Source organism: Linepithema humile, chromosome 6 (genome assembly GCF_040581485.1).
Source record: "Linepithema humile isolate Giens D197 chromosome 6, Lhum_UNIL_v1.0, whole genome shotgun sequence".
Classification (NCBI taxonomy): domain Eukaryota; kingdom Metazoa; phylum Arthropoda; class Insecta; order Hymenoptera; family Formicidae; genus Linepithema; species Linepithema humile.
Window position 1 is genome coordinate 23,418,140 of NC_090133.1, and position 25,674 is coordinate 23,443,813.

Here is a 25,674-nt window from a genome sequence, read left to right on the forward strand (position 1 = left end):
AGTTATATTTGTGTATGCTCATATTTTAATTTACACATTATATTTAAACTATATAAACATCAACAACCGATTTTATAATTTATTTTGGGTTTATTATTTTTAATTCTACAATTCTAAAATTTTTATTTGAATATTTTCAGTAAAACAATAAAGAAAATATACGGGACAACATATTCTTAAGTAATTATTGAAAAAATAATAGTTAAAAAAAGGATGAAATATTTAATATATATAAAAGGATAAATTTTGTATTTATATATTTAATTTTTGTAAGTTCAAAAATTATGACTAATGTAACAACATCACCTTATTTGTTTTCGTGACGTAAAATTATTTACTTTCTTTTTCATTATTTTATCGTTCTCGCAATATGATATAATATTATAACAAAGCAACATTATATTTTCAATCATGAACAACAATCTAATCAAAAGTTTCATCAGTATTGAAACTTTAAGGTATCTCTCAAAAAATATAGCAATTGATAATAAACAAATTGCAAAAATATTGCAAGTACTGGGTGATAAATCATATCTAACAGAGCCAATCTCTGAAACGTACAGAAGAAAATAATTATTAAACACTATTTTAATAATTGTAACTACATTACTTATTATTTATATGATTGATAGATAACATCGTCAAAATTATCAATATTTAAGCATTTTAATTTTTTTTGAATATTGATTTTAAAGTCTTTGAAGGCAATTAAAAATACGCTGCAATCACAGCGCATTGCTCCTGCTATCAATTGTAAAAAAATAAAAATGTTTTATATATTACTAAACATTTCAATAAGAAAATAACTAAATCTGTAATCTATATAATAATAAAAAAGATAAAATGACAAATACTTTTATTAATAAGTCTTTTCATAAATACACAGATTGAGAATTTAAAAAAGTATATTCTAAATATTTTAATTAAATTTATGTAAAAAAATATCGAACATATTCGAACTGTTTTTGGATATGTTGTGAATTAAGATATGCAGTCAAAATTTTAAAATTCTAACTCGTAAACGGAACAATTAAAAATTAGAACAATACATTTTATAAAACTTTTTTCATTGATTCCTATATGTACATCATGTTTCTCCATATGTGAGAACAATGTACGTAAATTTTCGTACACTTTAAGTATCTCGATCTGAGATCGGTGTACAATTTAACTGTCTCATGTAGACTAATTTATTAATTTCTATAAAAAGCAATTAAAAATTTAGCACTAACATCCTGCGACGGCTCGTAAGCTCCATTATTATATTTCTTGTTTATAAAACTTGTTCAATGAATTTTGGAAACCTTTAATTTAAAAATATTTTAATTTGTTTTAATTTTAAAATAAAATTAAAACAGATCTTACAAGTTCCGAATAAAGATAAAGAAATTTAGATAAGATATGATTAAATTCAGTTAGATATGATAAAATACTAAAGGTATCTTCAATAATAAACATTCATTTTTTATATACAAGTATTGTAAAAAAGAAAAAGCACAATAAACATATTTGCTATCTAATGCGTAATAGAATAAGTAATATTAATCACTTGATGTTTAAGTTGGCGATAATAAACCTTATAGACGTTTGTCAGTTCCAAAAATAAAGATTACATATGCGAAGCCATACATGTGTGGAACGTTCGCAAAATTGAAGGCGTAATAACAAAAAATCGTCTAAACACAGCTACATCGTATAATAACATTTCTTCTTTTTACAGTTTTCTTTTCTCTAAACCGATCCAAAATCCGCCCACAGGTTTCAACGTAAACTCCTTTTTATCAAACACGACAGGTTCAACAGTCTTCTCCGTGGTCTTGAGAATAAATTTTCGTAAGAGATGAGCTATCAAAAGCTTTGTTTCCATGAGAACGAACCGATTACCGATACACTTTCTAGGCCCATGTCCAAACGGCAAGTAAGTGTACGGAAAAATGTTGTCCTTATTTTCGTCGCTAAATCGTTCGGGATCAAATTTTTGTGGATTCGGAAAGTACTTCGGATCGTGATGCAAGCTATAAGCAGGTATCATCACCAAGGAATTCGATTCGACGGTTATGCTCTTGTAACCTGGCTGTGACGGCGGTAATTCATAATTCTTGACGCAAAGCCTGTCAATGAAAAGTACCGGTGGATACTTTCTGAGAGTCTCAGAGACCACCATGTCCATGTAAACCATTTTCGACAGTGATTCATAAGAAATCGTATCGTTTTCTTCACTAAGATGCTGCTCCACTTCCTCACGCAGGCGATCTTGGATGTCACGATTAACAGCCAGCTCGTGAGCGACGAAACACATGAGTGTCGCGGATGTGTCGAAACCGGCAAAGAAGAAGGTAAAAGCTTGTGAAACAATATCATCCAATGTCATTTTGTGAGAATTTTCCTTGTCTCGAGCCTGCATTAATAAGTGAATCATGTCCGGCCTGATGATACCGTGTTTTTCTCGAGCTTCGATCGTCTCTCCGACAACCTTTTTAAAGAATTTCGACGTGGCCAATGGGAGTAAGGAAATACCAAGCGACTTGGCAAGTCGTGGGGAGAGGCGTAAGAACATGAACTTGAGCATAGCCAGTGTTCCACTGAAAAATGTAGTGGCCTCCACTCCTCTTGTGTAGAATTCATTGTTTTGCTCCTTCATCGAATTCACGTTTATGCCGAAAGCCGCAGTGGCAATCACGTCGTTGGTGTATCGTCGAAAAGCCTGTTTCGTCTCAATGGCGAGACAAATTTCCGGATGCTCGACCAGATAATCGACAAAGTCGGACGAACATTTCGATATTAGTTCAAACATAAATTTCATCTTGCTGGCGGTGAAAGAAGGGCTCAACGTGTTCCTCATTTCCTTCCAGCGGTCGCCGCGCAGAGAAAAAACGTTCTTACCGAATAGTGGATCTACTTCTTCGTTAACGAAACTGCGATGATCCGGAAAGTGTTCAAAATCTTTCACCATGATGTCCTTTATCAATTCGGGATCGCGCAGAAGTATACCAGGCGTGGAAAATTCCATCATTCCAACATACTTAGCGTCCGGAAAATAATTGTATATATAACGACTGTAATCAACAAAGCTTATACGACCCATGAACAATTTCCAACCCACTATGGAAAAAGACCACGAATTCGACAGGTTAGGAACGCCCTTCTTCTTCCAGTAAAAGTACGCATGATTCATGTAAGACACAATCTTCACAACGCCGATCAGAATTAAAGTAGTCAATAACAGCGCAAAAGGTGACGAAAATATCTGAGATAACTCCATTATGATGCCGTGATAATAAACAGACGACTGGTTTCGGACGAGACGTAGAACGTAATAAATACAGAAGTGTACACTCACTAGTGCACATCTTATCAAGGCAGAAACGAAGAGGGGAGAAGAGCAAAAATACTTCATTGACATTGGAGGCATGGAAGATTATTGCATCAGTGAATGAGTTAGTCATTTTAAAGATGCTCAACAGAGCCTTTTATCGTGTCTTCATATCACGCGTATAAAACTCTTGCTATAAGTCGTATAAAAAATTTTCCTTAATGTCAATGACAATACATATACGCCTTATTTGAAAATTGATTGATAACGTACATGTATGTGTGTGCGTCAAAAGTATTGTTTTATTTCCATAAAACAAAATAAAATTTATTCTTGTCTATGCTCATATTTAATTCACACATTATATTTAAATTATATAAGCATCATCAATCGGTTTTATATTTTATCTTGCGTTTTTTACTTTTATATCTAAAATTTATATTTTAATATTTTCAATAAACCAATAAAGAAAATGTACGGGACAACATATTCTTAAATAATTATTTAAAAAATAATAGTAAAAAAAAATATAAAATATTCAACGCACATAAAAGAATTAACTGAATTTATATATTTTATTTATAAAATCGAAAATTGATGTAACTAATGTAACAACATTTCTTTGTTTCTGTACCGTAATGACGTAAAGTTATTTTCCTTTTTTCTATTACTATATCGTTCTCGTAATATGATATTTTATTGCAACAAAAGCAACATTATATTTCCTATCATAAACGATAATCTAATCAAAAGTTTCAGTATTGAAACTTTGAGGTATTTCTCAAAAAATGTAATCATTGATAACAAATTAATTGCAAAAGTATTGCAAATATATAGATAGCAAATTATATCTAACTAATAGTCAATCTCTGAAACGTACAAAAAGAAAAAAGTATTAAACACTATTTTAATAAATGTAACTACATTAATTATTTTATATGATTGATAGATAGAATCAAAATTATTTATTACTAAATATTTAAATTTTTTCTAAATATTAATTTTAAAGCTTTTGGAGACAACTAAAAATATGCAATCATAACGCATCTACTAATAATTGTAAAAAAATAAAAATGTTTTATATATTACTACATTTTTCAATAAAAAAATAACTAAATTTGTAATATATATATTAATAAAAGAGTTTTTAAAAACAAATGCTCTTAGTGATAAGTCTTTTCATAAATATTATACATAAATTGATAATTTAAAAAAGTATATTCTAATATTTTAATTAAAGTTATTAATTAAAGTAAAGATCAAACATATTCGGACTGTTTTTGGAGATGTTGTGAAATAAGATATGCAGTCAAAATTTTAGAATTCTAAGTCGTATACATAACAATTAAAAATTCGAACAATACAGTCCACGTAAAACTTGTTCAGAAAATTTTAAAAATTTATTTTTAAAATAAAATTAAAATAAATTTTAAAAGATAAAAATAAAAAATTAAGAAATTTAGATAAGATATGATTAAATTCAGAAAGATATGATAAATCACAGAAGATATTTTCAATAATAAACATATTCTTTTTTATATACAACTATTATTGTATAAGAATATGTACAATAAACGTATTTATTATCTCTCCTTTTATTCGTTGCTCTTTAGCAACAAATAAAAGTTATTTTCGTTTTTAAACAACGGTTCATATAATCAAGTTGAGTTCATACAAGTCACGACATTCATCTTAATATTTATATATATATATATATAGTCTCATTCCTCATTAGCAATTCAATAATATTATTATATAATACGTAATAGAATATGTAATATTAATCACTTGATGTTTAAGTTGGTGATAATAAATCTCAAACAGACATTTATCAGTTCCGAAAGTAAAAATTTACACATACGTGGAACGTCTGCAAAATTAAAAGTGTAATAACAAAAAATTTTCTAAACGCAACTATGTTGTATATAAACATTCCAGATTTTTAAATTTTTCTCTTTTCTAAACCGATCCAAAATCCGCCCACAGGTTTCAACGCAAACTCTTTTTTATCAAACAGGACAGGTTCAATAGTCTTCTCTGTGGTCTTGAGAATAAATTTTTGTAAGAGATGAGCTATCAAAAGCTTTGTTTCCATAAGAGCAAACCGATTACCGATACACTTTCTAGGCCCATGTCCGAACGGCAAGTAAGTGCACGGAAAAATGTTGTCCTTATTTTCATCGCTAAACCGTTCGGGATCAAACTTTTGTGGATTCGGAAAGTACTTTGGATCGTGATGCAAGCCATAAACAGGTATCATCATCACGTCATTCGATTTTACGGTTACGCTCTTGTAACCTGGTTGTGACGGCGGTAATTCATAATCCTTGACGCAAAGCCTATCAGTGGTAGGTGCCGGTGGATACTTTCTAAGAGTCTCAGAGACCACCATGTCCATGTAAACCATTTTCGACAATGATTCGTAAGAAATCGTATCGTTTTCTACACTAAGATGCTGCTCCACTTCCTCACGCAGGCGATCTTGGATATCACGATTAACAGCCAGCTCGTGAGCGATAAAACACATGAGTGTCGCGGATGTGTCAAAACCGGCAAAAAAAAAGACTACAGCTTGTGAAACAATATCATCCAATGTCATCTTGTGAGAATTTTCCTTGTCGCGAGCCTGCAATAATAAGTGAATCATATCCGGCCTGATGATACCGTGTTTTTCTCGAGCTTCGATCGTCTCTCCGACAACTTTCTTGAAAAATTTCGACATGGCCAATGGAGAAAAGGACAAACCGAATAAATTGCCAAGTCGCGGGAATAAACGTAAGAACATGAACTTCAACATAACCAGTATTCCACTGGAAAATGTGGTGGCCTCCGCACCTCTTGTGTAGAATTCATTGTTTTGGTCCTTCATCGAATTCACATTTATGCCGAAAGCCGCCGTGGCAATCACGTCGTTGGTGTATCGTCGAAAGGCTTGCTTCGTCTCTATGGCGAGACAAATTTCCGGATGCTCGACTAGATAATCGACAAAGTCGGACGAACATTTCGATACCAGCTCGAACATAAATTTCATCTTGCTGGCGGTGAAAGAAGGGCTCAATGTGTTCCTCATTTCTTTCCAGCGGTCGCCGCGCAGGGCAAAAATGTTCTTAGCGAATAGTGGGTCCACTTCTTCGTCAACAAAACTGCGATGATCCGGAAAGTGTTCAAAATCTTTCACCATGATGTCCTTGATCAATTCGGGATCGCGCAGAAGTATGGTAGGTGTGGCAAAATCCGATATTCCAACATACTTAGCGTCCGGAAAGTAATTATATAAAAAATTATTGTACTCAACAATGCTTAAGTGACCCGTGAACAGTTTCCAACCGGTTATAAAAGATAACCATGAATCTGGCAGGTAAGGAATGCCCTTCTTCTTCCAATAAAAGTATGCAAGATTCACGTAAGGCACAATCTTCACAACGCCGATTAGAATTAAAGTAGTCAATATCAACGCAAAAGGCGACGAAAATAGCTGAAATAACGCTGTCATAATGCCGCGATAATCAAGAAACGACTGGTTCCAGACGAGACGTAGAACGTAATAAATACAGACACGTATACCGCTAGTGTGTATATTATCAAGGCAGAAATGAAGAGGGGAGAACAGCAAGAACACTTGCTTGGCATTGAAAGCATACAAGATTATTACGTCAGAGAAAGTGTTAGTCATTTTAAACGTGGGCAACAGAGCCTTTTAACGTGTCATCATATCAAGTGTATCAAACTCTTGCTATAAAAAAGTTTCCTTAATGTAAATGACAATGCATATACGCCTTATTTGAGAACTGTCTGCCAGTGATAAAAATGTATATGTATGTGTGTGCGTCAAAAATATTGTTTTATTTTCATAAAACAAAATAAAATAAATTTTTGTGTATGCTCATATTTTAATTTACATATTATATTTAAATTACATAAGTGTCAACAATCGATTTTATTATTTATCTTGGGTTTTTTATTTTTTATTTTTTATTTTTTATTTTAAAATCCTAAAATTTATATTTTAATATTTTCAATAAACCAATAGAGAAAATGTACGAGACAACATATTCTTAAATAATCATTGAAAAAATAATAGTAAAAAAAGGATAAAATATTCAATCTATATGAAAAGATAAATTGCATTTGTATATTATATTTATATGTTCAAAAATTGATATAATTTAAGTTCAAAAATTGATATGACTAATGTAATAACATCACTTTATTTGTTTTCGTGACGTGAAGTTATTTTCTTTCTTTTCCATTATTTTATCGTACTCGCAATATGATATTATATATTGTAACAAAGCAACATTATATTTTCTATCATAAACAATAATCCAATCAAAAATTTTAGCAGTACTGAAACTTTGAAGTATTCCAAAATATATAGGAATTGATAATAACCTAATTGTAAAGATATTGCAAAGATTAGATGATAAATCATATCTAGCTGATAGCCTATCTCTGAAACGGATAATGTAGAGAGAATGAAGTATAAAACACTATGTTAATTATTGTAACTACTTTAATTAATATTTATATGATAGATAATATCGTCAAAATTATTCATTTTTAAATATCTTAATTTGTTAAAAATATTTATTTTAAAGCTTTTAAAGTTTTTAAAGACAATTAAAATCATGCTGCTATCACAGCGCTCTTGCTATTAATTGTAAAAAATTGAAATGTTTTATATATTACTAAATATTTAAATAAAAAAATAATTAAATTTGCAATATATATACTAATAAAAGGGCTTTAAAGACCAATGCTCTTATTAATAAGTCTTTTCATAAATACATGTATTGATAATCTAAAAAAGTATACTCTCAATATTTTAATTAAATTTACGTAAAGATCAAACATATTCAGACTGTTCTTAGAGATGTTGTGAATTAAGCTCTGTAGAAAAATTGTAGAATTCTAAATCATAAACGGAACAATTAAAAATTCGAACAATATATTTCATATAAAACTTGTTCAGAGATTTATGGAAACATTTAATTTTGAAATAAAATTCAAATAAATCTTAAAAGTTCGGAATAAAAAATAAAGAAATTTAGATAAGATATGATTAAATTCAGTAAGATATGATAAAATACAAAAGGTATATTGAACAATGAATAATCTTTTTTTATATTCAAGTATTGTAAAAAAGAAAAAGCATAATAAACATATTTTCTATCTAATGCGTAATAGAATAAGTAATATAAATCACTTGACGTTTGAGTTGGTGATAATAAACCTTATAGACGTTTATCAGTTCCGAAAATAAAGATTACATATGCGAAGACATACATGTGTGGAACGTCCACAAAATTAAAAGTGTAATAACAAAAAATCTTCTAAACACAGCTACATCGTATAACAACATTTCTTTTTTTTACGTTTTTCTTTTCTCTAAACCAATCCAAAATCCACTCACAGGTTTCAACGAAAACTCCTTTTTATCAAACACGACAGGTTCAACAGTCTTCTCAGTGGTCTTAATAATAAATTTTCGCAAAAGATGTGCTATCAAAAGCTTTGTCTCCATAAGAGCGAACCGATTACCGATACACTTTCTAGGCCCATGTCCGAACGGCAAGTAAGTGTACGGAAAAATGTTGTCCTTATTTTCATCGCTAAACCGTTCGGGATCGAACTTTTGTGGATTCGGAAAATACTTTGGATCGTGATGCAAGCCATAAACAGGTATCATTATCACCTCATTCGATTTGACGGTTACGCCTTTATAACCTGGTTGTGACGGTGGTAATTCATAATCCTTGAAGCAAAGCCTGTCAAGGATAAGTACCGGTGGATACTTTCTGAGAGTCTCAGAGACCACCATGTCCAGGTAAACCATTTTCGACAGTGATTCGTAAGAAATCGTATCGTCCTCTTCACTAAGATGCTGTTCCACTTCCTCACGTAGGCGATCTTGAATATCACTTTTTACTGCCAGCTCGTGAGCGACGAAACACATGAGTGTCGCGGATGTGTCAAAACCGGCAAAGAAAAAGATGAAAGCTTGTGAAACAATATCATCCAATGTCATTTTGTGAGAATTTTCCTTGTCTCGAGCCTGCATTAATAAGTGAATCATATCCGGCCTGATGATACCGTGTTTTTCTCGAGCTTCGATCGTTTCTCCGACAACTTTTTTGAAGAATTTCGACGTGGCCAATGGGAAAAAGGCCACACCGATCGACTTGGCAAGTCGCGGGAAGAAACGTAATAACGTGAACTTGAGCAGAGCCAGTGCTCCACTGGAAAATGTGGTGGCCTCTACACCTCTTGTGTAGAATTCATTGTTTTGCTCCTTCATCGAATTCACATTTATGCCGAAAGCCGCCGTGGCAATCACGTCGTTGGTGTATCGTCGAAAGGCTTGTTTCGCCTCAATGGCGAGACAAATTTCCGGATGCTCGACCAGATAATCGACAAAGTCGGACGAACATTTCGATATTAGTTCAAACATAAATTTCATCTTGCTGGCGGTGAAAGAAGGGCTCAACGTGTTCCTCATTTCCTTCCAACGATCGCCGCGCAGGGAAAAAACGTTCTTACCGAATAGTGGATCCACTTCTTCGGTAACGAAACTGCGATGATCCGGAAAGTGTTCAAAATCTTTCACCATGACATCCTTAATCAATTCGGGATCGCGCAGAAGTATGCCAGGTGTAGCAAAGTCCGATATTCCAACATACTTAGCGTCCGGAAAGTAATTGTATATATAATTAGTGTAATCAACAAAACTCATGCGACCCATGAACAGTTTCCAACCCGCTATGAAAGAGGACCATGAATCAGGCAGGTAAGGAACGCCCTTCTTGTTCCAATAAGAGTACGCACAATTCACGTAAGGCACAATCTTCACAACGCCGATTAGAATTAAAGTAGTCAATAACAGCGCAAAAGGCGACGAAAATATCTGAGATAACTCCATTATGATGCCGTGATAATGAATAGACGACTGGTTTCGAGCGAGACGTGGAACGTAATAAATACAGACGCTTATACTCGCTAGTGCGCATCGTATCAAGGCAGAAACGAAGAGGGGAGAAGAGCAAAAAACACTTTATTGGCATTGGAGGCATGGATATTATTGCATCAGTGAATGAGTTCGTCATTCTAAACGTGAGCAACAGAGCCTCTTGAACGTGTCATTGTATCAAGCGTATCAAACTCTTGCTCTATGTCGTATAAAAAAAATATATTTTCCTTAATAACAATGATAATGCATATACGCCTTATTTGAAAACTGACAGGCGGTAATAATAATGTATATGTATGTGTGTCAAAAGTATTGTTTTATTTTCATAAAATAAAATAAAATTTATTCTTGTGTACGCTCATATTTTAATTTACATATAATATTTAAACTATATAAATATCAACAACCGATTTATATTTTATTTTGGGTTTTTTACTTTTTATTCTAAAATTCCAAAATTTATATTTTAGTATTTTCAGTAAACCAATAGTGAAAATGTACGGGACAACATATTCTTAAAAAATTATTGAAAAAATAATAGTAAAAAAAAGAATAAAATATTCAATGTATATGAAAGGATAAATTGTATTTATATATGGTATTTTTGTAAGTTCAAAAATTATGACTAATGTAACAACATCACCTTATTTGTTTTCGTGACGTAAAATTATTTACTTTCTTTTTCATTGTTTTATCGTTCTCGCAATATGATATAATATTATAACAAAGCAACATTATATTTTCTATCATGAACAACAATCTAATTAAAAGTTTCATCAGTATTAAAACTTTGAGGTATCTCTTAAAAAATATAGCAATTGATAATAAACTAATTGCAAAAATATTGCAAGTACTAGATGATAAATAATATGTAACTAATAGCCAATCTCTGAAGCGCACAGAGAGAAAAAAAGTATTAAACACTATTTTAATAATTACAACATTATTTATTTTATATGATTGATAGATAACATCATCAAAATAATTTATTTTTTAATATTTTAATTTTTTTTAAATATTAATTATAAAGCTTTTAAAGACAATTAAAAATGCGCTGCAATCAGAGCGGATGGCTCCTGCTATTAATTGTAAAGAAATAAATATGTTTCAAATATTATCAAAAATTTCAAGAAAATAACTAAATTTACAATCTATGTATTAATAAAAGAGCCAATGCACTTATTACTAAACTCTTTACATAAATATAAAAATTGTTGATCTAACAAAACCTTATTCAAAATATTTTAACCTTCTAATTATTTTTTACTTATTTTAATTAAATTTACGTAAAAATCGCACATATTCGTACTCTTTTTGATGATGTTGTCAATTAAGATCTACAGTCAAAATTTTAAAATTCTGAATTGTAAATGTAACAATTAAAAATTCCAAATATAAATTTTATATAAAATATTTTCAGAGAATTTTAGAAACCATTAATTTTAAAATAAATAAAAAATAAATTCTAAAAAAGTTGAGAATAAAAAATTAAAAAATTTAGAGATGAGATATGATTAAATTCAGTAAGTTATGATAAAATACAAAAGATATCTGCAATAATAAACATATTCTTTGTTATATACAACAACTATTGTATAAGAATATGCACAATGAACGTATTTACTATCTCTTCCTTTATTCGTTGCTCTTTAGTAACGAATAAAAGTTACTTAAGTTTTTAAACAACGGTTCATAATAATAATCAAGTTGAGGTTATACACGTCACGACATTCATCTTAATATTTAGTCTCATTCCTCATTAGCAATTCAATAACATTATTATATAATGCGTAATGAAATGTGTAATATTAATCACTTGATGTTGGAATCGGTGATAATAAATCTTAAATAGACATTTATCAGTTCCAAAATTAAAAATTTACAATACGTGGAACGTCTGCAAAATTAAAAGTGTAATAATAAAAAATCTTCTAAACCCAACTACGTCGTGTAATAGCAATCCAGTTTTTTAAATTTTTCTCTTCTCTAAACCGATCCAAAATCCGCCCACAGGTTTCAATGTAAACTCTTTTTTATCAAACACGACAGGTTCAACAGTCTTTTCCGTCGTCTTGAGAATAAATTTTCGTAAGAGATGAGCTATCAGAAGCTTTGTTTCCATGAGGGCGAACCGATTACCGATACATTTTCTAGGCCCATGTCCGAACGGCAAGTAAGTGTACGGAAAAATATTGTCCTTATTTTCGTCGCTAAACCGTTCGGGATCGAACTTTTGTGGATTCGGAAAGTACTTGGGATCATGATGCAAGCCATAAACAGGTATCAACATCATGGCATTAGATTCGACGGTTACGCTCTTGTAACCTGACTGTGACGGCGGTAATTCATAATTCTTGACGCAAAGCCTGTCAGTGAAAGTTGCCGGTGGATATTTTCTCAGAGTCTCAGAGACCACCATGTCCATGTAAACCATTTTCGACAGTGATTCGTAAGAAATCGTATCGTTTTCTTCACTAAGATGCTGCTCCACTTCCTCACGCAGGCGATCTTGAACATCACGATTAACTGCCAGCTCATGAGCGACGAAACACATGAGTGTCGCGGATGTCTCAAAACCGGCAAAAAAAAAGACAACAGCTTGTGAAACAATATCATCCAATGTAATCTTGTGAGAATTTTCCTTGTCTCGAGCCTGCATTAATAAGTGAATCATATCCGGCCTGATAATACCGTGTTTTTGTCGAACTTCGATCGTCTCCCCAACAATCTTTTTGAAGAATTTCGACGTAGCCGATGGGAAAAAGGATATACCGAGCGACTTGGCAAATCGCGGGAAGAAACGTAACAAGGTGAACTTGAGCAGAGCCAGTGCTCCACTGGAAAATGTGGTGACCTCTACGCCTCTTGTGTAGAATTCATTGTTTTGCTCCTTCATCGAGTTCACATTTATGCCGAAAGCCGCCGTGGCAATCACGTCGGTGGTGTATCGTCGAAAAGCCTGTTTCGTCTCAATGGCGAGACAAATTTCCGGATGCTCGACCAGATAATCGACAAAGTCAGACGAACATTTCGATATCAGCTCGAACATAAATTTCATCTTGCTGGCGGTGAAAGAAGGGCTCAACGTGTTCCTCATTTCTTTCCAGCGGTCGCCGCGCAGGGAAGCAACGTTCTTAGCGAATAATGGTTCCACATCTTCGTTAACGAAACTGCGATGATCCGGAAAATGTTCAAAATGTTTCACCATGATGTCCTTTATCAATTCGGGATCGCGCAGAAGTATAACAGGCGTGGAAAAGCTCGATATTCCAACATACTTAGCGTCAGGAAAATAATTATATAAAAAATTATTGTAATGAACAATGCTTATGCGACGCATGAACAGTTTCCAACCCGTTGTGAAAGACGACCATGAAAGTGGCAGGTAAGGTGCGTCCTTTTTCTTCCAGTAAAAATACGCGCGATTCACGTGAGGAACAATCTTCACAACGCCGATTAGAATTAAAGTAATCAATAACAGCGCAAAAGGCGACAAAAATAGCTGATATAACTCCATTATGCCGTGATAAACAGACGCGTGGTTTTGGACGAGTCGTAAAACGTAATAAACAGACGCGTATACTCGCTAGTGCGTATCGTATCAAGGCAGAAACGAAGAGGGGAGAAGAGCAAAAACATTTCATTGGCATTGGACGCATGGAAGATTATCGTATGAGTGTATGGGTTAATCATTTTAAACGTTCAGAACAGAGACTTTTAAATGCATTATCTCATCAAGTGTATCAAACTCTTGCTATACGTCGTATAAAAAATTTTCCTTAATATCAATGATAATGCATATACACGTAATCTGAAAACTGATTGATAACGTACATGTATGTGTATGCGTGAAAGGTATTGTTTTATTTTCATGAAACAAAATAAGATTTATTTTATTCAAAATTTTAATTGTCATATTGAATTCATTGAGTTTAATTGTCATATTGAGATTCGAAAATCTAAAAATTGGACTGCAACCGAGAAAAAATGGTATAATTAGTCAGATTTAAATATATATCATTAGTTATGAAAAGATCTGATAATACATATGTAATTTTATATGTTCATGTCTTAAGTTATCAGTTCATATCTTTTCATAACTAATTATATTTACATTTGACCATATTATACGATTTTTTCTCGGGCAGATTTCAACAAAACCCTAAATCTTCTATCTTCTACATAAACATTTTTTGAAAAGTTCGCGATCTCTAGTATGTAGATATAAATGCTATATTTAAAATTTTTATTGCATTGTAATGTCAGATATGTGATATAATTAGCTATGTGTATATAAAATGGCGTCTGATTTTAATCTGCGCATTTTAATCGTGGACTTCGTAACGATACTTTTGCTATCAATTATTATCGTTAAATGTAATCTGTTTGTTTTGCTTCTGATACACACACACGCACACACATACTTACATATTATATATAATCACTCATGACTCTTTTTCAATAAATGATGAAAAAAAATTGAAAAAAATGAAAAAAATACATTTAAATACATGTTTTATTACTCACCAATAAAGACGAAGATCTGGTGATGTGAGTAGCGCAGTAACATCGAAATCGATACCGTCTAAAACAAGAAAAGGTAAAAATGCATTACTAAATTCATATTATTATCCTAATTGAGATCATATATACAAGATGTTGCACATACATCGTAATTGGCACAAACAATTGTTATTACTTTAAAAATTCGCCTATTCGAATTATAAGTTACGGATATTCGGAAATTTTACGCGAGTAGCTTTGACAAAATTATGGTGTCACGTAAATTGCAAACTGGTCGTTCGTAGTCGGTTAGCAGGTTGAGCGAATGTTGAAATTGAATTGCGATCGGTTCAGATTGAACTGCACCTGATACCCTTCGAAGATAATCCGTTATTTGCAACAACCAGCCTTAGTAACGAGGTTGTTCGATCACACCTTATACGATTGCGTAAATGTTATTTAAAAAATATGGAAAAAATGTAAAAAGAAAAAGAAAAAAACTAATAAAAATTACATGTTATTAGCTTGTTCGAAAAAATAATATCGATATAGTAATTCGGCAATTACTTCTACGCTCAGAAAAGACATGTTGGAAATGTAGTAAATGAATGTTGTAAACAATAGAATATCATTTGCAGAAAACCGACAGAATAAGAATCTAATTTATAAGAAATATTTTCATCTCTGTCTGAGGTTGTCTGACCTATGTGAATTGGATATTCTTATACTTTTTTGTGAATATTCCCTAATCCCCTAAGTGTTAATGATACATGCACATGCGTCATTTGAAAATTAATTGTCAATGTTAATGATGCATTCATGCGTCAGTTCCAAAAAGAATTGTTATCACCTATAGAACTTTCGCATAACACGGTATCCGTAGGTTTTTAATCTTGCCAAATTCGAATCTTTAGTCAAAATTTACGAATTCAATATGACGCATCTAATAAAGCAAACGTAAATTTGGAAAAAATATTCCACTGTCATTAATTTCAATTTTTTAAGATTTTTACGATTTTTTCTTTCAAATCTGACATCAAAATTTTGAAATTGAACAAAACATCTTTTGTAAAACACAAAATAAAATGAATTATATATTAAAATTCTGATCATTTCCTTTTCATAGAAATTATTTTTGGTATTAGTGTTTTTATTTCTTAACAGCTTGACATTCGCCTAAATAAATCAACTCTTTTTTTGTCGAACAATGCGGTTTTTGCGGTTAATAGATATCGCTTACGGTAAACTCGATTGTACTATACGATCAATTGAATACGATATAAGAGATGTAAACCCCGGAGGGGGTGAAACGGATGCGAGCGACAAACGTGCAAACACAAAGACGAACAAGGAGAAAGATAAAGGAAGAGGGAATAGTATTTCATACTGGATCACATTGTAACGAAGCGCCGGACGTCGCGTGCACATGACAGAGGAGATACACGGTGATACGTGCGCGACGACAGTCGCGTGCACGTGACTCCAACGGCGGGTCAGCCGGGGGTGGCTTAGAATGAACCCTTCAGGCAGACGGGGCTCGAATTCACGTGTTACGGCACGAGCGACTCGCAATGCTCACTGTGTACCCACTCTCAACCCTTTAATCCCTCAATAAACTTCGATTGGCATCGAATTCGCTCTACGTTGTAAAGCAAATGCAACGTCAAGTTTGAAGAACAAAATATCTCACCGCTGAGCAGCAATTCGAATCACGAGGCGACGAATCCGCAAACCTTACTATATTTGACGTCTACACCAGAAACTCTAATCATGACTTGCAGCAGTCAGAACATTCAATTCTTAATTTCTTAAATGTTAATGATGCATATACGCGTCATTGGAAAACTGACCGCTAATGTTAATGACGTATATATTAAAAAAAAAATATTTTCCGCTTATAAAATTTTCATGGGTTTTTGAAATCACTACATTCGAGTTTCTCGTAAAAGTTTTTGTCGTTTTTTAATTCGAATATATAAAAAAAAATCTTTCATATAAAATCTATTGTTCGAAATTTTAAATGCTACATTAAATTCCCGAAAATTCAAAACTTCGACTATGAATTTAAATTTAACGCCCCCCAAAAAATTACATTTATAATTTTTATGTAAATAAAACTATTTTTTCAAATAAATAATTTTTAGTAATATAAAGCGTTTTTATTTCTTCGCAGTTGAAAGATTAATGCAACAAAATAAACGACAAAACATTAAAATACTTTAGAAATGTCAGTCTGAAATATTTTGGAAATAAAACATTTGCAATTGATGTGCAATTGTAAGAAAAAAATAGTGATTTTTAAACTATAATATGCAAAATACACCATATCATTAAAAGCATCGCAAAATTAGGAGTTTCATCAAGTAACGATAATCTCGACCGCAGTACACTGCAATCTATTTCACTACAATTTGATACAAAATTACCGACATGGGGCTACCTACGACGAATACGATGCCTCTAATAACGTTGATTTATACCCGACGGTTCAATTCCAAAGGGATCAAGCGCACAGATGAGTACACAGAGGATAGGAAAGCTATGCGCAGGCAGGTTACTTCAGCGGATGGTTAGCTCGGATTGATTGCCATATCCTTTTACACGTGTTAAGCTATCGTATAGGCGAGCGTGAAATCGTTCCTCTCTTCGATGTGAGGGTATTTATTATCACAAAAAAAAAAAAAAAAATATATATATATATATATATACAAGCCAAGTTGTGATTTGATGACACATACACACTTCCACATGGCAGACTTATCACTTGATACTTTCCATGATATACGCTATGTACTTTAATGTAGTCTTATTACTACTTATTTTGGTAAAAAATCTGTTATTTAATAATTTTGTAACTCTCTTTTGGAAATGGCCTAGATATGGCCTAGAATAAAAAATATATATTTTATTCATTATTAGACATTGGAATCTTATACTACAAAAATGGATATATTTAGCGATTTAGAATTTACAATTTTCTTCACTACAATGTATTAAAATTTTATACTTTAAACAAAGAAGTAATCTGGAAAATATACATTTTAATATTCTAAACTATTTTTTTCTTTAAAATATCAGATTTCAAGGCATTGCAGTAAAGTCCTAGGTTTGCCAAACGAAATAATATAAGATTCTAAAACAGAAAAATGAATAAAATGTACATTTTAACATTAATATACATTTTATTAATTTTTATACCTTAGAATCTTAAATCATAGCATTTTGCAGGTCTAGAACTTTACTATGATGCATGGAAATCTTATACTTTATAATTCTAGACCATTTTTTATGTTTAAAATGTAAAATTTTAATGCACTGCAAGAAAGAAAATGTATATTCTAAAATTCTAACCTAACATATATTAAGATATAACGTTATAAGGAATAACAATGAATAAAATGTACATTTTATCATTCTAAACCATTTTTTTCTTTAAAATATAAGATTTTAAAGCATTGCAGTAAAGTTCTAGGCTTGCCAAACGATATAATATAAGATTCTAAAGCAGAAAAATAAATAAAATGTACATTTTAACATTAATATACATTTTATTAATTTTTATGCCTTAGAATCTTAAATTATAGCATTTTGCAGGCCTATAACTTTACTGTGATGCATTAAAATCTTATATTTTATAATTCTAAACCATTTTTTTGTTAAAAATATAAAATTTCAATGCATTGCAGGAATGCCTTGAAATCTTATATTTTAAAGAAAAAAATAGCCTAGAATCATAAGTGTTTTAGAAAATGCATGCACACACACATGCATAGTCAATCCATAAATTTCCTTCTCATGAATATTTTTCCTTCTCTTCAATATAATTTTTAGTATTGAAGTTTATATATGCTATTGTAATGTATTATTATATTGTATTATATACATTACATGCGTTAACAAATAAATTTTCTTATCTGTTGGCAAATCTCATATATGCAACCAATTGATAAATTAAGCATAAATTTTATAAGATACTTACAAACACGAGCATGACGAAAAATGCGGCTAGATATGATGATCGCGCCATCCACATGCTCACAAATCGGTAATGTTCTCCTGTCACTACATTCCTACGCCAATCACACAGATTAAACAAAGCTATTTTTCAATTCAATATTTATGTATTTTTAATGCGTTTAAACGCAGATCAATAAGTATTAAATGTAGAAATTACCTCAGGAAGCCTTTGTTGTCTTCATGTTCTGCTAGTGTTTTGATGCTTGCCATCAACAAATCATCATATCCCAAAAATTCATCCAATATCAATCTTGAAAATGCATCACCGAAACATTTGTCAGTCAATGGATCCAAAGTGACAATTTTGACTGGAATGTTTAATCTTTGTCGGGCTGCCGGTGACAATCGCAAGAAACCATATTCCAATGAATATTCCACGATATATCCATCTTCTGGAAATACAGAATGTAAATTTTGTAATTCAAGAATAAAATAATAACAAATATTGATAAAATATATTGAAAAAGTAGTTGCTAATACTTAATTTAAATTTGATATTTAATTAAAAATTTGGAATACAGTAAATCTTGTATTTGATAAAAATAATATCTTCTTAGATTTTCAAAGTTTTAATGTCAGATTTGAATTAAAAAATTAGAAAAACCCTGTTTTCAAAACAATGTTTCATAAAAAATTCTATAGGTGGAAAATATTTTTTTAAAGTAAATGCATTGTTAACACTGATGGTCAATTTTTAAAAGAAGCATATATGCGTCATTAACACCTTAAGAAATTAATCATACTTAGATTCTTATTGTTAAACTTGCCTTTCAGATAATACATTTCCATTGATATTTACCTGTTCTCGCCATTTTGTCAACATCCGACGTACGATCTTTCAACTGTACAACATTCTCTCCATTTGACTGATTGATTTCAGGTACTTCCGTAGAATTACCTTCTGCACTTGTAGATAACTAAAATAAATTACATTAAAATAAATAATATATAAATATGTATTTATAATTATATAATTATGTGGTACAGGTAAAAAGTTTTTAATGTGTAAGAAATGCTTAGAAACTTCTATTTTTATCAAAATATTAGATTATTTTATCATTATCATTATTATCTTCGAATCATGAACCATGCTTACTGTTTTTTCAGCTATGTTTAAACCATTCCAAAACTTAGTTGATAATGGCGAGTTCATCGTTGTATTTGTTGTGCTTAGATCAGGATTTTGTGTCTCTCCAGAAACTATGACATTTCCCATTATATCTTGTTCCTTTAATGTTAAATTCTCGTGATTTTCTTCATTGGAAGGATTTACAGTGTCCCGTTCTTCATCAACAGCCGATGGTTCAATATTTATAAATCTAACATAACAAATAAACAAATATATATTTTAATAAATATTAAACATATTTTGATTTAATGTTTCTTATATCATACGAATACTCATTTTGGCTTACCCATCTCTAGTTAATATTCCCAAAGCGTTAGTTAAATCATCAACTTTCTCTTGCCTTAATCTTTCCTCTTTGGCATAACTTTTCTCTATACTATAATCCTCACCACCATTCCTGAGAATTTCAACTCTCAATATACCGTCCCGCGGCCATTCATCTCTTATATGTTCTAAGCAGTTAGTGGGAGCACGTGAAAATACTATATGAATATAAGCCAATACAAAAAATGCCAATATAGCCTGTAAAAATAAATAAAATCTTTTCTTAATATTTGTTTAATTTCTTTATTTGGTTATTTTTATTATTTCTATTTTATTTTTGTTGTTTTTCTTTTCTATTCAAAAATTTCTTATAAAACATTTTTTGTTGTTGTTTTTTAATGAAATCACATAACAAATACATTGATGCGTTAATGATACTTTAATCATTAATACTTTACTACTACAAACTGTTTCATATTCTTCTATCTCAATCAGATTAATTTTAGATTTATAAATACAAGTTTTATAGTATATAAACATCTTGTACATACCTTCAACAGAACTATAAATTCTATGAATCTCCTGACAGGCCTTGGAAATGTTCGTGCATAAGCTAGTGCTGCTTTGATAAATAACGCATGAAACAACCTATCCCGCACATTAATCAATGGGTTTTGATTATTGTTATTTCTAGCTATATTCATATTATTGTTATTTAAAACTGGTCCTATTACACCAGCAAGACTATGAAGATTATGTATCACTGCACCGTTTTGATTATTTGGCACTGCAACAGCAGCACCATCTCCTTGTGGCATTTTGGGTATTAAATAATTTTCTCAAAATAAAAATTTGAAAAAATTGTGTGAAAATTATTTACACAATCATCATGTTTATACATGTGTAATATGTCATTTCCAGTTACTGAATGTAGACATCCTATCCTGAAACAAACAATAACAAACTTGTTAAACATAGTTTAACTTAGCTTACTAAAGATATATTAGTATATGTAAATTATAATAAAATTTCCCCAAAATATCTATGTCTCAAATTTAATATATAATTTTTTTATTTCTACAATAAAACAATTTTGCTCTTTTTCTACTGTAGCATGACACATCAGTTTTGATGGTTATAAAAAGCAAATAGCAATTATTATTTTTAAAAATATAATATATTGTGCTTATCTCCTTTTTCAAATATAAATGCTATATAAAAGAAGAATATAATTTAGACAGTTTTAACTATTTTAGCTTTGTAATCTTGGAAAGTATATTGCTGAAATAAATCAGATATTTATATTACTATATATTTTCAAATAATTTTCTACCAAAATAATAACCTACTACTTTTATAATTGTACCAATAATTAAATAATTGAAGAATTTATTACATTAGATTATAAATCAAACTTTTTAAAATATTTGTATAACAGTATGCTGCGTTATACGATACAGGTTTTACTTCTTCACATAAACATAATATTCATAAATCTCTTTTGACAATAACTTGAATAAAGACAATCATATCTATGGTACAAATATTTGATTATTTGTTATAAAAAATTTTCACATAAAAAATAGAAAGTAAAATGTATTGAAAAATAAATAGCGCAGTACTGTCTATTCATATCTATAGAATTCTAAATATATATTAAAAAACATTACCTTAAAATAGATAATAAAGATAAAATTAATAATAGCAATAAACTAGATAAAAATTACAAACATGCAAAAAATTTTATGAAAAAAATTTATCTAACCTAATTTACAAAACTACAATGTACAATTTATAACCTATTTGTATCACGTTCATGAATATGTAAACTTGCATAAAAATAATAAAAAAATAAGTATTATTTTTAAAAAAAGCCCACTTTAATGCGCATTAAACAACGAAATAATATAATAAATCATACGTAAAAAATATATATGCAAAACAGTGACAGTGAATGGACAGTGAATGTTATACTCCATTACGTAATTTCCTGATTGAAAGAAAAAATAATAACCTTTCAATTGCACAAGATAGACATCGATTATATTAATTTCTTTCACGCTTTACAATAAATATATTCTCCAAAAAGAAAAGCAATATGGAATGAGACGTTTCACATTTAAATGTCAAACATCGTCTGTATCATCAGATGTTTTCAGGAACAAATCTGGCACATCCTACCTCGTAATAAGATTGCAATAAAAATGCTAATTTTGCAATATTTGATGACACTGTGTCGTACCTTCTTTTCACATATGTCAGGTGTTCGCGGAAAAGTTGCGTATTCACCTGATTAATATATTTGCGAAATTGTTTTATCGTCGTATGTTTTGATATGTAGTCAATGTAGTATATACGAGTATATATACTGCCATAGATTGTAACACTAAAGAAAATAATGCAAGTGATCGTTTTGGCAAAGTCTAGTGATTTCCTTCTCATCACATGGCCCATTTTGGTTTCTTACAGCCAGGTTTTTGTTACTGAGGTTTCACGTCCAGATGGCGCAAGATTGCTTCATCACTTACAAAAGAGAGTTTGGACTACTGTGGTTTGTACTCATAGACGTATTTGTTGTCCCTTGCTAGTAATTGCACGTGTGTTAATGTGTATACATTTTTTTGGATTTATTGATATTAATTAATTAATCTATCTAAATTATTTAATCAATTACACTGTTTTAAATCGATTTGGTACTGATTTTGATTTTTTAAATTATTTTTAAGCACTAAAAGCATCAAATAAATATACTTATCTGTAAATAATAATATGATAAATTTCTTAATCTTTTAAACAAATATTATTTTAACATTTTTATACTTTTTTTACAAAATGAAACCACTATTATAATTAACAGATTGACTTTAAGTTTGTGAGATGATTTTGTAATTTATAGTATGAGTTTGTGATTAATATGATATATATTGTGTTTTAGAGTTATGGCTAAAGGTAAGCTTTCAAACCGCCTGAAGAAGGAAAAAGCAAAAGTAAAATTAAAAGCTAAGAAATCTACCAATCAGTTGCCAAAAGGCTTAAATATCACAAATACATCATTTAAAGTAAAAAAAATCCTTATACGTGAACAATTGCAGCAGCGAGATGAAACGGAAATAATAAGCACTCATAAACTCAATATCAAAGTACGTAAGACAATCTATATTTGACTTTTATGGAATAATTATGAGTCTCAATTTAAGTATCTAATGTGCCAAACATGATACTTATGTAACATTATTGTTGAATTAATGTAATTGATATTTATATTAAAATTTTTAGAAAGTCAAAGAAAAATATATCAAAAATAGCTATATTTTTGTCGTATTTATAATCTTATTTTAAAATATTTGCAATTCTGTTTATGTTATCTTAAAATATCAATTGGTTTCAGGATCTACTAACGCGTCTTCAGCATCACAACTCGACAATGAGAGGGGAAGCTTTGAGACAATTAAAAGAAATCTTGTTGCGATACCCTCCAAAGACTCTACATTCACAATTGAGCTCTTTATTACGTGGAGTTGCAGCTTTATCTCTTGATAAAGAGAAAGATATACGAAGAGATTCATTAACTGCTCTGAATTTAATTCTTAGTCCTATCTCAAAGACACAGTTAATGCCCTTTCATGAAATTTTAATCTCTTATTTAAGTTGCGCTATGACGCATATTGATTTGCATGTGAAAGAGGATTCTCTTCTTTTTTTGGATGTGCTCATACAAAATTGTGGGAATATATTGGCAAAAAATAGTCATAAAATATTACCTAATTTTTTGGGCATGATATGCAGCTTACATGGTGAAGTTAAGCTGAACAGACAATTAACGACGACTTTAAAGTCCAAAAGTACTAGTGTAAAGTGGAGGATTAAAGTTTTGGAACGTTTGGCTAACATATTCACTTCTGTTATATACCACGAAAAACTTCGCATGAATACGATTCCGACGTTGACTGTAGAAGCGCAAAAATATACCGAATATGTTCCCGTTTACGGTGACAGTTCGATTCGAGATTGCGAAATTGATCTTGACAAAGATTTAAGTTCAGTAGCGAGTTGTACGAAAGAAACTATATTTATAGAAGAATTTGTAAAATATGTAGGTTTATTAATGCCACTGATGTTTGGTATTTGGCTCGAAGTATGTCCGGATGAGAAAATTGAGAATTATACTGAAATTACGAATTTCGGCGAAGTTGCCGCATTATTGAAAAATATCGTTGAAATTATACAATCGATTACTGAATACATTGATATGTTGGAATGCAACGTCTATGATGCTAAATATACGCACTTAAAGTATTGGTTTAAAGATACATTTCATAATTTATATATGAAGAATTTCCTGTCGAGATTTCCATATGAAAAAGCGAAACAAGTTAACGAATCCAGAAAACGGCAAGAAGATTTTTCGCAACTAAAATTTACCGAAGAATGCTTAGAACAGAACTTAGGACTTTGTCAAATTCATATATATTTTACATCTCTAATTAATCGCAATCAACAGCTTCCTAAGCTTACCAAAGACTATTGTATATCCATTGTGAAATATTTAAATGGTAGACTGATTTTCTACATAACTATTTTTGTATTGAGCCTTTTTTTCTTACGACACATTAATGTTTAACTTTATTGCAGGTGTTATCGAAAATTGGCGCGACTCACCTGCATTACCGCAATTGATTAAACTTTTGAAGACTTTATTTCTGAAAGCGGGTCCACTTTGGTATGCAAACCGTGTTGATTTAAATGATACTTTACAACTGATGATAGAAGCATCTTCTCACCTACCTAGGAAAGAATTCCAATCGCAATTATCTCTGATTATTGGTGATATTTTGTTAGATTGCAATTTAATTGCATTACACAGGTAAGAGTCATTGTACACTGGACGCGATGGGCGATGAACGATAAGCGATATCCAATGAGAGCTCTTTTTCCAAAAAAGTAGAACTCTGATTGGGTATCGTTCATCGCGTTCAATGTGCAAAAACCATAACAGTTTTAAAAATACTGTAATAGATATAAATTCAGCACATCAATTTTAATTTCATAAACCAGTATAATTAATGAATTCTATCGTAATCGTTACAAATGTATATTTTTTGTGCGACAGAGAAGAGATATTCAAAAACTTTGTTACGATCCTACCGAGCTTACTCTTAAGATCAAGCATAGACGATATGACAATTCGAATGATTTGTCAAATAGTTTTGCGCTTTAAGAAATGGATTCGGGAAGAACTGGTAACAAAACACGAAGCTATTATTGGTAAGAAATTAAATGATAAAAATTTATAATGTAGATTATATTGCACCATTTTAATTTTATTAATATTTTGTCCTTTTAGAAAATGCTAAGAATATCAACATTACAGGTTCACATAGTGATAGACAGTCCAGACTTATGATCTGTAATCTATTTTACTTTATAGATTCACAAATTTATTATTAAATAAAAAATCGATTAAATTACCAAAATTAATAT

At 30.7% G+C, this 25,674-nt stretch overlaps 6 protein-coding genes across 10 annotated transcripts in view; 1 reads left to right on the forward strand and 5 right to left on the reverse strand.

The window, feature by feature from the left end:
- LOC105677058 (membralin) overlaps positions 1 to 22,593 on the reverse strand; it is an 89,115-nt gene extending 66,522 nt beyond the window's left edge. For 2 of the 5 annotated variants that reach the window (XM_067356707.1, XM_067356708.1), the window contains exons 1-8: positions 22,436 to 22,593; positions 20,745 to 21,137; positions 20,216 to 20,451; positions 19,897 to 20,119; positions 19,600 to 19,717; positions 18,958 to 19,192; positions 18,763 to 18,853; positions 14,808 to 14,865 (exon numbers count right to left, since the gene is read on the reverse strand). In XM_067356707.1, the coding sequence (XP_067212808.1) occupies positions 14,808 to 14,865; positions 18,763 to 18,853; positions 18,958 to 19,192; positions 19,600 to 19,717; positions 19,897 to 20,119; positions 20,216 to 20,451; positions 20,745 to 21,011 (1,228 nt within the window). In that variant the 5' untranslated portion in view covers positions 21,012 to 21,137; positions 22,436 to 22,593. Of the gene's footprint in view, positions 1 to 14,807; positions 14,866 to 18,762; positions 18,854 to 18,957; positions 19,193 to 19,599; positions 19,718 to 19,896; positions 20,120 to 20,215; positions 20,452 to 20,744; positions 21,138 to 22,207; positions 22,345 to 22,374 lie in introns of those variants that run through there. The other 3 variants (XM_012375417.2, XM_012375407.2, XM_012375426.2) reach the window with 3 other exon arrangements.
- Positions 842 to 3,427, reverse strand: LOC105677088 (cytochrome P450 9e2-like). Its single transcript, XM_067356709.1, has one exon. The coding sequence runs from the start codon at positions 3,410 to 3,412 to the stop codon at positions 1,715 to 1,717; it is 1,698 nt and encodes a 565-aa protein (XP_067212810.1). The 5' UTR covers positions 3,413 to 3,427; the 3' UTR covers positions 842 to 1,714.
- Positions 3,870 to 7,158, reverse strand: LOC105677082 (cytochrome P450 9e2-like). Its single transcript, XM_012375451.2, has one exon. The coding sequence runs from the start codon at positions 6,984 to 6,986 to the stop codon at positions 5,256 to 5,258; it is 1,731 nt and encodes a 576-aa protein (XP_012230874.2). The 5' UTR covers positions 6,987 to 7,158; the 3' UTR covers positions 3,870 to 5,255.
- On the reverse strand, positions 8,532 to 10,268 carry LOC105677152 (cytochrome P450 9e2-like). The gene has a single exon (XM_012375566.2). The coding sequence runs from the start codon at positions 10,230 to 10,232 to the stop codon at positions 8,685 to 8,687; it is 1,548 nt and encodes a 515-aa protein (XP_012230989.2). The 5' UTR covers positions 10,233 to 10,268; the 3' UTR covers positions 8,532 to 8,684.
- Positions 10,580 to 14,798, reverse strand: LOC137000383 (cytochrome P450 9e2-like). Its single transcript, XM_067356713.1, has one exon. The coding sequence runs from the start codon at positions 13,795 to 13,797 to the stop codon at positions 12,250 to 12,252; it is 1,548 nt and encodes a 515-aa protein (XP_067212814.1). The 5' UTR covers positions 13,798 to 14,798; the 3' UTR covers positions 10,580 to 12,249.
- Positions 22,594 to 22,726: 133 nt separating the features above from the next.
- Positions 22,727 to 25,671, forward strand: LOC105677071 (testis-expressed protein 10 homolog). Its single transcript, XM_012375440.2, has 6 exons — positions 22,727 to 22,886; positions 23,129 to 23,333; positions 23,582 to 24,746; positions 24,826 to 25,057; positions 25,304 to 25,458; positions 25,538 to 25,671. The coding sequence occupies exons 2-6, from the start codon at positions 23,133 to 23,135 to the stop codon at positions 25,639 to 25,641; spliced, it is 1,857 nt and encodes a 618-aa protein (XP_012230863.1). The 5' UTR covers positions 22,727 to 22,886; positions 23,129 to 23,132; the 3' UTR covers positions 25,642 to 25,671.
- The last annotated feature ends 3 nt before the right edge of the window (positions 25,672 to 25,674 follow it).